This window comes from Monodon monoceros, unplaced genomic scaffold (genome assembly GCF_005190385.1).
Source record: "Monodon monoceros isolate NGI ecotype Baffin Bay Population unplaced genomic scaffold, NGI_Narwhal_1 Super_Scaffold_12, whole genome shotgun sequence".
In the NCBI taxonomy this organism is placed as follows: Eukaryota; Metazoa; Chordata; class Mammalia; order Artiodactyla; family Monodontidae; genus Monodon; species Monodon monoceros.
Genome location: NW_021703768.1, coordinates 161,416,616 through 161,428,072, shown reverse-complemented (window position 1 = coordinate 161,428,072; position 11,457 = coordinate 161,416,616). Strand labels below are relative to the sequence as shown.

The 11,457-nt window shown below is 54.8% G+C and overlaps 2 protein-coding genes across 4 annotated transcripts; both read right to left on the bottom strand.

Moving 5' to 3' along the window:
- Positions 1–3,191: 3,191 nt before the first annotated feature.
- Positions 3,192–5,389, bottom strand: TRAPPC5 (trafficking protein particle complex 5). Of its 3 annotated transcripts, none has more exons than XM_029217646.1 (2): positions 5,364–5,389; positions 3,192–3,819 (listed from the first exon to the last, which is right to left on the bottom strand). In XM_029217646.1, exon 2 carries the CDS (start codon positions 3,810–3,812, stop codon positions 3,246–3,248), a length of 567 nt encoding a protein of 188 aa, XP_029073479.1. In that variant the 5' UTR covers positions 3,813–3,819; positions 5,364–5,389; the 3' UTR covers positions 3,192–3,245. The 3 variants fall into 3 exon arrangements, with proteins under 3 accessions (XP_029073479.1, XP_029073478.1, XP_029073477.1); XM_029217645.1 differs by lacking the exon at positions 5,364–5,389 and adding an exon at positions 3,964–5,281; XM_029217644.1 differs by lacking the exon at positions 5,364–5,389 and adding an exon at positions 3,947–5,280.
- An 828-nt stretch (positions 5,390–6,217) lies between these two features.
- MCEMP1 (mast cell expressed membrane protein 1) lies at positions 6,218–9,526 on the bottom strand. The gene is made up of 8 exons (XM_029218945.1): positions 9,504–9,526; positions 8,869–9,031; positions 8,492–8,575; positions 7,797–7,919; positions 7,592–7,642; positions 7,390–7,515; positions 7,040–7,102; positions 6,218–6,917 (listed from the first exon to the last, which is right to left on the bottom strand). Exons 2-8 carry the CDS (start codon positions 8,936–8,938, stop codon positions 6,901–6,903), a joined length of 534 nt encoding a protein of 177 aa, XP_029074778.1. The 5' UTR covers positions 8,939–9,031; positions 9,504–9,526; the 3' UTR covers positions 6,218–6,900.
- Between the last annotated feature and the right edge of the window lie 1,931 nt (positions 9,527–11,457).

Sequence of the window (11,457 nt, the reverse complement as noted above, 5' to 3'; positions counted from 1 at the left end):
TTTTTTTTTTTTTTGCGGTACGCGGGCCTCTCACTGTTGTGGCCTCTCCCGTCGCGGAGCACAGGCTCCGGACGCGCAGGCTCAGCGGCCATGGCTCACGGGCCTAGTGGCTCCGCAGCATGTGGGATCTTCCCAGACCGGGGCACGAACCCGTGTCCCCTGCATCGGCAGGCGGACTCTCAACCACTGCACCACCAGGGAAGCCCTGTCTGAATCTTTGTATGTGTGTTGTGTGGATGTCTTTGCATGTTGATTTGTGCTTTTGTGGTGTGTGTGTGTGTGTGTGTGTGTGTGTGTGTGTGTGTTGTGTGGGTGTCTAAATTGAGTCTTGGCAGGAACCTAGCATCATGCAAGCCGTCGAGTCCCAGTTAGAACATGTAGGGCCACTGGGCACCACTATGGCCTAGGGCTGGGGCGCCTGGGCCTGCAGAGTTGTCAGAAGCTCGGAAACTCCAGATTCCATCACAGGCCCAGCCTCTATCCAGAACCCCGTCCTGTGGCCTCCCCGCAGCCCAGCAGGACTTGTTCCCAAACTTTCTCCTCCTCGTTTCTGTGTCCTCACCGCCCAGCTGTCCACCCACACTGGTCATTTTCCATAGCATCTTCCAAGCACCCACCCCCATGTCCCTCCCATCATAAAGGCTATCTCATCTCAAACCTACCTGCTTCTCTCCATCCCCATTGCCACTGCCCCAGGGCACCTCCTCTGGCTCCTGGACCGGGTGACAGCCCCCCGCAGTGTTCCCACCCCCCACCTGGCCTCCATGAAAGTCTCCCAGGGTCCCCACCCCCCAGGCCTCCTGCCATCTTCGCCCACCCAGTGGCCCCCAATGACTTCTCTCTGTTGCCCACCTGACAACTTTCTCCCCTGCTAAAAATGTTCCTCGTCTGTCACTCAGCAAAACATGCAGTGGGTTCAGGTCCCCACAATTAGCCCTGATCAAGGTTGAGAGGGACATTTGGGGGCCCAGAATGAACAGCCTCAGGCCACCAGAGTCATTCATTCAGTAGATATGTACTGAGGGCTACCTGTCCTCAAGCTGGGGACACAGCATGACAGATGAGGTAACACGGTGCCTGCTCTCTTGGAGTGCACGGTCCGGGGACATTCCAGCCAGGTCCCTCCCTGCTCGGTGGACAGCCTGGCCTAGTCCTGGTTGGCAGGTGGAACACGGGGGCACAGGTGGACGTCTTCCTGAGAGGCAGAGCATCAAGCCTGGAGTTGGAAAGCAGCCCATCCAGGAGTTTGGCCCAGGGCGTTCCCCCACCGAGAATCCCTGGGCGCAGTGGTTGAGAGTCTGCCTGCCAATGCAGGGGACACGGGTTTGTGCCCCGGTCCGGGAAGATCCCACGTGCCGCGGAGCGGCTGGGCCTGTGAGCCATGGCCGCTGAGCCTGCACATCCGGAGCCTGTGCTCCGCAATGGGCGAGGCCGCAGCAGTGAGAGGCCCGCGTACCGCAAAGAAACAAAAAAACACACACTTGTTCAGGTCTTGGCCAAGGGCGTGGTGGGGGGAAGCGAAAATGTGAAGAAATTTTCCCCTCCAAAGTCCTGAAGGGCTTTCATTGGGGTGGTGGGAAGTGTGAGGAGTGATCAAGAGACCAAGGGTGGTGGGCAAAAGGGCAGTTTGCCTGAAATGTAGTTATTTTCCTTTGTCAACAAGGAACGTGTGTTCAGGTAATGGGATCATGTGTTCAGAGATGAACCGCAAACTATTTTAAGCACCCAGATGACTTTCAAGTGAGCCTGCCTGTTTCCCCTTGAGAACCAGGTCTCTAAGGCCAGGGTTCTCAAAGTGCGGCCCCTGGAGTTAACAGAAGTTCCTAGGAACTTGTTAGAGATGCAAATCCCCGGCTCACCCCAGATCTGCAGCATTGGAAACTCTTGGGGGGTGGAGGGGGGCAGCCACCCCAGTTTGCCCACTGGAATCCCCTGGGGACCTCGCTAAAATGCAGACTCTGAGTGGTTAGTCTGGGGTGGGCCTGAGGGTCTGCATTTCCGACAGGCTCCTGGAGGATGCTGACACTGAGGCCCGGGACCACGCTTCTGAGTAGCAAGGGTCTAAAAAAAAAAAAGGGTTGGGGACTTCCTTAGTGGTGCAGTGGTTAAGAATCCGCCTGCCAACGCAGGGGACATGGGTTCGAGCCCTGGTCCAGGAAGATCCCACATGCCACGGAGCAACTAAGCCCGTGTGCCACAACTACTGAGCCTGCGTGCCACAACTACTGAAGCCCGTGCACCTACAGCCCATGCTCTGCAACAAGAGAAGCCACCGCAATGAGAAGCCCGCACACCACAACAAAGAGTAGCGCCCGCTCACCACAACTAGAGAAAGCCCGTGCACAGCAACGAAGACCCAACGCAGCCAAAAATAAAATAAATAATAAATTTTAAAAAAAAGGTGTGGAGGGTTGACAAACAACCACCCTCTGTCTGTTTTCTAGACACACAGCTACACCCACTCCTTAACCTACTGCTGTCTACAGTGCAAAGTAGTTGGACAGAGGCTGCTGGGTGCAAACTATTCACCCTCTGGTCCTTTACAGAAAAAGTGTGCCAGCCCCTGGTCTAAAGGAGTCTCCCTTGGCCTGATCCCTCCACCCTGATACCCCCCCCCCCCGCCACCTCCTCAGCCGAGGGATGGCCTCCAACTGCGATTCCGGAAGGTGCCAGCATTCTCCCTACTGCAGCCATACCAGCAGCTCCTTGGGCCTGGTTTATCTTCCCTCTGCCCCCACCCCACCTCCCCATTGTACTATAAACACGCTTGGGGGGTCTTCCCTGGTGGCCCAGTGGTTAAGACTCCACGCTCCCAACGCAGGGGGCCCGGGTTCGATCCCCGGTCAGGGAACTAGATCCCGCGTGCCGCAACTAAAAGATCCCACATGTCGCAACCAAGACCCAGTGCAGCCAAGTAAATAAATAAAATATTTTTAAAATAAATAAATAAACACGCTTGGGCCTTCGCATCCCTCAGCAGCCTGAGGCAGGGGCCTGGGTCAAGGTGGGTGTTTTTGTTTTGTTTGGCCACGCTGCGGGGCTTGCGGGGTCTTAGTTCCCTGACCAGGGATTGAACCCGCACCCTCGGCAGTGACAATGCCAAAGCGCGGAGTCCTAACCACTGCACCGCCAGGGAATTCCCGGGTCAAGGTGTTGAGCGGATCTCTGAGGCCCTCACACAAGACACAAGACACGCTTGGGAAGGGGGCTATCTTCATCCTTTATGGGGGGAGGGGGGGGCGAAATCAGCGGCCCTCCAGGGCCCGGTCTCGGGCAATGACCGCCTCCTCGAACTTGATCATGAGAGTGGTGCCCTTGTGCCAGTGCGCCGTGACCTTGGCGGGGAAGCCACTGTGCGTGAGCACCGCCTCCACGATGCCAGCCGTGAAGCTGGCGCAGTTGAGCGTGCTGTTCTCCTTGGGCACGGAGATGTAGGTGTTGATGAGCGGCTCCCGCTCGATGATGTAAAAGGTGCGGGCGTCGTCATTGGCCTGCTCCAGCTTGTCGGCCTCCTTGCCGAAGAGCGCCTTCCACACGGCGCCCTTAACGAAGAGCAGGGCGCCCAGCACCTTGGTTTCGCGCCGGGCGCCCTTTTCGCGAGCCACCAGCGCATCCAGAACGCGGGCGCCCACCTGGCGGCCTAGCGCGGCCAGGCGAGCCTGCAGCTCCGCCACAGAGAAGACGCGGCTCTGGCAGTGCTGCACCAGCTCGGAGAAGAGCAGCGCGAAGGCGCTCAGGCTCACCTCGGTGCGCGGCCGGGCCAGCGCGCGCTCCAGCAGCGCCGACTTCCCGCGCGTGAAGCGCGCCTCCATGCCGCCGCTGCGGGGAGACGAGAAAACGTGGGTGTCAGAGGCGGGAAGGAGCCCCTCTCTACCACCTCCCTTGTGCGCTCCATCAGTGATTTCCCACGTGGGAAGAGATGAGTAGAAGGAAAGGAGGTACCCACCTGCGCGTAAAGCATACCTCCGTTACGCCTAGCCAGCCATGGCCAAACGGGAGACGGGGTAGGCTTGTACCCTAGGCTAGGAGAGGATTTCGGAGGGAGGGGGGTGGAGGGGGAAGGTGGGAGGAGAGACAAGAGGGGGAACAGAAGGGGGAGCTCGAAACCACCCCCCCTCGAGTTCCAGGTGACCGTTGTGCGTTCAAAGCACCGTCCTAAGCCCTTCGCCGCCTGTAGGAGTAACCAGAAAACTAGCGCGCGGGGAGGGGGGCGTCAAACCTAGGGCAGGAAGGGGACGAGGATGGGGGGCCGTGAGCGTACACTGGCAACTATCCCTCCCCCCGCCATGCGCTCCAGCAGCAACAGCGCTGACTTCCCTGGGTGAAGAGAACTTCCCTGCCTCTCCCCTGCGGAGTCAAAGAAACTGGGAGAGAGGAGTAGGGGGTGTGTGGAGACCAACGGCCAGAAGGGTTGGGAGCTTGGGGAACAGGCAAGACACATGGAGCAAGCCAGGAGAGGATGCTGGGAACCCTTCCAAACCCGCACCCTCGGGCAGCACCAATTTGTCATGCACGAAGCATGCCTCTTTGAGTGGGCCTGCGTTTGTACAAAGACTGGGGGGGCGGCCGGAGAAGGCGTTGGGAACACCCCACCCGCATGCTTTCCAGAAAGGTAGCTGCACCGTGGAAAGAGGGAGGGGGCGGACTGTCGGACCCGGGGGTTATAGGGGAGCCAGGAAGGGGCGCAGTGATCCTCCCATCACAGGGCGTGAAGCCACAGCTGTCGGTGGCGAGAGAGACCCGGAAGGGGGTTGCTGGGAGAAAATCCCTAAGAGGTGCTGAGACCAAAAAAACCAAAAAAAAATGTGTATCAGCGATGGTAATGGCAGCGGATGGGGCGGGAAGGGGGGAATCCCAAGGGCTCTGAGACACACACAACCCTGCTAAGGGTGGGGTCCGGAGGGGTAACTGAGAACCCCGCCCCACTACGCAGGGACCTGGCCAGAAGCCGGAAGGGTCTGGGGATGCTGAGAGGGCCCCAACCAGGTCTGCGTGGGGGATGAAAAGACCAGGAATCTCAGGAGCTCCAGGACGCCCCTGCCCCGGTGCGCAGCTGCCTACATGGGGGCTGCCCAGCGCGCGAGAGGGGAGGGGAGTGTTGAGACCCCTCCACCCGCCTGCCATAGGGTTGGTGAGCTAAGCCGTGGAAAGACCGAGATCCCGCGACCCCGGCCCCGGCGTGGACCAGGCAGAGGGACCGGGAAGGAGCCCACCCTCCTCGTGGTCCCCCGGGGTGGGCCGAAGAGGGATTCCGGGGATCGTGGACGCCGAGACCCTGACCCAGGACCCAAAGACCCGCGGAGAGGGGTTGGGGAGCGGACGCGGCACGGCGCCGGGAGGGGTGGTGGCGGGCGGGGTCTCACCGGGACTTGCGGCAGCCGATTCGGCCGAGCTGCTTTACGGCGCCGTAAAAGGGCCGGCGTGCGCAAGCGTCGAGGCGGCACGGGCGGGGCGCGCTCTGTGATTCCCGAGAGTGGCCGCACGGGGGCGCGCGTGTCCGTGCGGCCCTACAGAGGAGTGCGGCCCGGGCCAGGGGCCTCGCTGGCCTTGGTTGGCCCGTGATGGGTCTGGGACAGTGGCACGGGTCGTCCATCTGCTCAGGAGCACACATTTGATGATGGGCACACGTCTCTGTCTTGGGAACATGTGCGTCCTTGGGCATATGTCTACTTGTCTCGGGGGCACACGTATGCCCATGCACACACACTCACCTGTCTTAGGGACACACATATGTCCATGCGAACATGTCCACTTGTCTTAGGGTCCATGCGCATGTCTGTGGGCACAAGTTCTCAGAGGACGTACATCCATGAGCCGTGGGCATAATACACTTAAGGGCATGTGCCCTCATGAATACATGCCCTGTGGACAGATACATTCCCAAGCACAGTACATACTCAGGGGCTCATACATTCGTGGGCCCATGAACACTTAAGGAGACATTGGACATCTCAGGCCACAGACCCTCATGGGCACACACTCAGCGGCGCAGGGACTCAGTCGCTCCCAGGGTACACATTCATGGACACACTGACACCCACTGCAGACATTGGTTCTCATGCCCCCTCGTGCCCCCAGGGTTCCTGGCATTACGTCCACGTGTTCACCGTGTGACCTTTCTCATTCTCCGAGCCTGAACACTTACAGACCCTCCCTACCAGGTTCCAAAGCTCCCCAGCCACACCAATAACAGATCTGAAAGCCGCGTTGTTTCCCCTTGGCCTTTATCATCATGAATCACGGAATGTGAGTGCAGAAACAAATGGACACATGCGGGTCCACGCTCTGAACACCCTCAGTGGCATAATCAGGCACACTCGTGTTGACACACACCTGTTCAGGCCGGCACAGCGTGACAGGTGGGTGTGACAGGGCACACACCCACAATTACAGTGATACATTCCCATGGTGTGCCCACCCCACCCACTCACGCCTCCATCACACAACATCCCGCAGGACACACATGTGTTTACGCTGAAATGGGCACGTGTAACACGTGTCACCAACACCCACACCCACAGTGACACACTTCTGTGGTCGCCACAGCCACCCACGGTGACATGCATTACACACCCAACACGCCACAACACACGTGTGCATCACATGTACAGTGACACAGGGGTGCACACCATACTCGCTGTGACTCCCACCTTCAACATTCACCCATAACACCTTCCTGTGGGAAACACTGAAATACCCACCCTCCATGAAGTGCTTACCCCGACACACGAGCACATAGGCACACACGCAACTCCACAGCACATTCACCAAGACACATGATTTTCTACACGTGGGATGAAGCGCAGCTTCAGACCAGGCTGGGAACCCTATTTTCCAGCACCTTCCTGAGAGGTGCTATCTTGTCCTCCGAGGTGTAGCCAGGGTTTGATGTCTTTTCTTTTATTGAGGTGTGGGCTCTGCGGGGTGGGGGCAGGGGTGAAGGGTGGAGATCCGAGGTCAGACAGATCCCACTCTTGAAAGAGAATCTGGGGCCAAATCCAAGGGGGCCCCTCATCCGCCTCCCCTGGGCCCAACTTACTTGGATCTGGCATCTTCAGCATCTGGAGGATTTTCTGTAATGTAGTCTTGATTTTGTTCATGTCTGAGGATGGGGAGAGACAGGAAAAAGCTGAAGTGGGGCTTTCTTAACTTTATTGGAAGCCTTCTCCCTGCCCGGCCCCCAGCGTGGGGTGCCACACAGCCCATGTACTTGGAGTTCCCATGCATTTATATACTCCCCAAGTGACTTGGAGGGTGACATCCATCACCTCTCCAAACCTTGTGCTCTGGAAGGGCGGGACCCTTGCTGTCCCCTCCCCCGACTCCCCAGCACCCAGCCCAATATTGGACATGGAGGCAAATTCGCCCAGTGGAGATCTATAAGGGCACCTGTCTCCAGCGTCCTCAGTTTCTGGTTTCCTTCATGGACCTTGCTCTTGACCGTGTCAATGCCCTGCTTGACATCGTTCCAGCGCTGCTTCTCCTTGTCCTGGCACTCTCCCACCAAAAGAGAGACTGAGGGTGTGGATCAGGGTTGTCTGTGTCACCTCTGCTCTCCCTACCCCCACCCCGACCCAGGTCCTTCCCTCACCGTTCTTGAGCTCCCTTCTCAAGACCATTAGCTCCTGGGACATCTTGGAATCTGTTCAGGATGGGGTGGGGAGGCAAGAAAACCTTAGAATCGCCTCAGGTCTGCAGTTGGGAGCAGCGCTGGACCACCCCAGCTCCTGGGAACCCCTCCACACTGCCCCAGCCCCTTCCTCCACCACCAAAACAGAACAAAACACCTCACTCACTCTTCACCAGGACGAAGGCTAAGAGGACGACGCAGGACAGAGCGAGGAGAACATACAGGCTCATCGTGGCTCTAGGCGACCAATGGGGGACCTGGGCAGGGTCGGAGGCTGACTTGGACTGGGCTGGAACGGGGTAGAGGCAGGACAGGTCATCTCCAGGGCCCAATACTGCCACTCAGACCATCAACACTGACTGTAACACCGGCGACAGCTCTTCACCTACACCCACAGTTCCCGATACCATTAGCAGCTGTGGCCATCAACAACACTGCCACCAACACGCACCCTGGCCAGTGCCACAAGCAACTATCGCTAACACTGTCACCATCATGCCCCCCTTAACATCCCTGTCACCAACACCCACCAACATCAATGCCCGTTGTTGCCAGCCTTGTTTCCATCACCAGGACCTCATGAGCACCCTCATCAGCTCTATCTAGGTGGTTCTGTTCCGATCCACTACGTGGTCCCCTACTCACCGTCACCAACACCCAGACCTTCACCAGCACCTCCACCGGCACAGTCACACCATCACCATCACCGCCTCCTCAAAGCTACCCCCCACCGCTGTCACACACAAGCCTTGATGCCACCACACCCCACACCATTGGCCCTGACCTCCACACACGGCCCCTTGTCCGTCCCGCGGGCCCCTCCCAAGGCTGTGTGATGTGGGCTAGTGGACGGCTGCTTACCCTTATTCTTGGGTGGTGAATGACTGCCCTTTGGCTGGTGCTGGGTTTTGAAGGTGATATTCTCATAGGCAGGGTCATCTGCACCTGTGGGCAGGTCAGTGCGAGGGATTGAAGAAAGCTGCCGAGAGCGCTGGGGCAGGGGTGAGGGTGGGAGAAGGGCCTCAGACGTCTTGGTTCACGGAGCCCTGCACTCAACAAGCTTCTGGGTGTAAAGATAAGGAGTGGGGAACTAAGATCTACATCTTGATTAAGTGGAGAGGATGTGAGTGAACATTTGGGTGATAAACTGACACACACACACTTTGGGTGGGGGAAGGAACCCTCCAGCCCCCACTTTCAGCTCTGTACCTCTCCCCTCCCCACCCAAGGTGTCTAACCTTCATTGGCTGGGGAGCCCCGTTTCTTGTTTTTGAAGGCTGCCGCCTGCATCTTGATCTCCTGGTTCATGGAGCTTTCCTCAGCCTCCGTAGTCCCCAGCCTACCAATTTGTCTACACACAACCCCACCCACTAGAAAGTGTCTGGGAAGATGAGGAAATCTCTGGGTTGGGGTGGAGGAGAGGAAAGAGAGGTCAGCCTCCTCTTTTCAGGGATGCAGGACCCTCCCACCCTGGGACATTCTCACCCCAACCTAGAGAGGGATCTTAGGAGACCAGAGGTCTCAGGGGGGACCAAGAAGAGATGCCCATAGACCCAGAAACAGAATCGGATGGTCAGGAACTTGCAATATACAAATGTATATACAAATGTATCAAATCAACATGCTGCACATCGTAAACTTATGCAATGTCATATGTCAATTATATTCAATAAAATAATTTTTCTTAAAAAAGAGGATGGTCAGGAACGTTACAGGAAGCTGTGTGTGTGTGTGTGTGTGTGTCTACCTGGATAAACCTAATCCTCCCATCTCCTCTTGCTCTCATGGGAAATGCTATGGCACCCCAGAGTCCCACCTTTGGGGGCAGGGGCATCCAGTCTTGGAGGCAGGATTCCTAGGTCCCCACACCTACCTTCCCTCTGCCATAGTCCCAGCTCTCAGCTCCACCCTGAGAAGTTCTACTTCTCCAAGGCCCCTTGGAGGAGAGGAACGGATATGAGGCAATGGGACTAACCACTGGAACTCCACCCCTACATTTGGGACTGATGCCAGACATCAACTTGACCTAACCCTGGAAGTAGTTCCTCCTCCACCTGGAGACCCCTGACAGAGAAACACTCAGAAACACACCCAGCCTCATCCACACATCTGCTCGCCTACCCAGACCCACACACACACTTGCACACACACACTCCTGAATACCCCCAGTCGCATATCTGTTCACGTGTACACATGGCATGCTCATTTGCATGCTTATACATATTCATGCGCTCACACCGTCTCCACTCTGTCTAGGTGTCTTAAATCTCTCTTTGTGTCTATCTGACCTGAGAATTGGGGATTAAAATGAGGCAAAGTATATAAGGAATTTTTTCTTTAAGTCTAGAGTGGTGCCTTCTGATAGAGTATAATGTGGATTTTTGGCAAGGTTTTTAAAAATTGAAGTATAGTCGGTTTATAATATTATGTTAGTTTCAGGTGCACAGCATAGTGACTCAATATTTTTATAGACTATACTCCAGGGCTATATTTCCCTGTGCTGTACCATATATCCTTGTTGCTTATCTACTTTATACATAGTAGTTTGTATCTCTTAATCCCTTAAGCATACATTGTCCCTTCCCCTTCTCTCTCCCCACTAGTAACCACTAGTTTGTTCTCTATATCTGTGAGTCTGTTTCTGTTTTTTAATATACATTCATTAAAAAAATTTTTTTTTAGATTCCACATACAAGTGATAACATACAGTATTTGTCTTTCTCTGTCTGGCTTATTTCACTAAACATAATACCTTCCAAGTCCATCCATGTTGTTGCAAATGGCAGAATTTCATCCTTTTTCATGGCTGAGTAACATTCCATTGTGTGTATGTATGTGTGTATATATGTATATTTACGCGGCTGTGGCCATCAACAGCACTGCCACCAACATGCACCCTGGCCAGTGCCACAAGCAACTATCGCTAACACTGTCACCACCATGCCCCCCTTAACATCCCTGTCACCAACACCCACCAACATCAATGCCTGTTGTTGCCAGCATTGTTTCCATCACCAGGACCTCATGAGCACCCTCATCAGCTCTATCTAGGTGGTTCTGTCCCGATCCACTACGTGTATATTTATATACATATATACACACATATATATCACATCTTCTTTATCCATTCATCTGTTGATGGATACTTGGGTTGCTTCCATATCTCGGCTATTGTAAATAATGCTGCTATGAACATTGGGGTACATTTATCTTTTTAAATTAGTGTTTTCAATTTTTTGGATATATACCCAGGAGTGGAATTTCTGGATCATATATTAGTTCTATTTTTAGTTTTTTGAGGAACCACCATAATGTTTTGCATTGTGGCTGGACCAATTTACATTCCTACCAACAGTGTAGAAGGGTTCTACTTTCTCCACATCCTTGCCAACATTTGTCATTGGTAGGCTTTTAAATAAAAGCCATTCCGATAAGTTCAGGGGTTACCTCACTGTGGTTTTAATTTACATTTCTTTAATAATTAGTGATGTTGAGCATCTTTTTATGTGCCCATTAGCCATCTGTATGTCTTCTTTGGAAAGATGTCTATTCAGGTTTTCAGACTATTTTTTAATCAGTTGTTTGTGAACCACATGTTTATTGAGATAGTTTACCTTTTTTGGGGGGGGGTACTAAGTCTTCAAAACCAAACATGTGTTTACACTTAAGGCACATTTCAACTTGGACTGGCTACATTTCACTGCCATATTGGACAGTGCTGGTCTAGAATATTATAATTTTCTCCTGTTACTGAACTCAGGTTTGGCATATCACCACTCAAAAGCCGATACTCGAGAGACAAGTGTTGGTTGAAAAGAAAAGGTTGC

Excerpts from the sequence above, each read along its gene's own strand:
- TRAPPC5 (XM_029217646.1), bottom strand. The coding sequence starts at position 3,812 with ATGGAGGCGCGCTTCACGCGCGGGAAGTCGGCGCTGCTGGAGCGCGCG.
- MCEMP1 (XM_029218945.1), bottom strand. The coding sequence starts at position 8,938 with ATGAACCAGGAGATCAAGATGCAGGCGGCAGCCTTCAAAAACAAGAAA. Across the intron at positions 7,920-8,491 it reads TTCACCACCCAAGAATAAGG|CCCAGTCCAAGTCAGCCTCC; the intron begins GTAAGCAGCCGT and ends ACCCCGTTCCAG. Across the intron at positions 7,643-7,796 it reads AGCCTTCGTCCTGGTGAAGA|ATTCCAAGATGTCCCAGGAG; the intron begins GTGAGTGAGGTG and ends CATCCTGAACAG.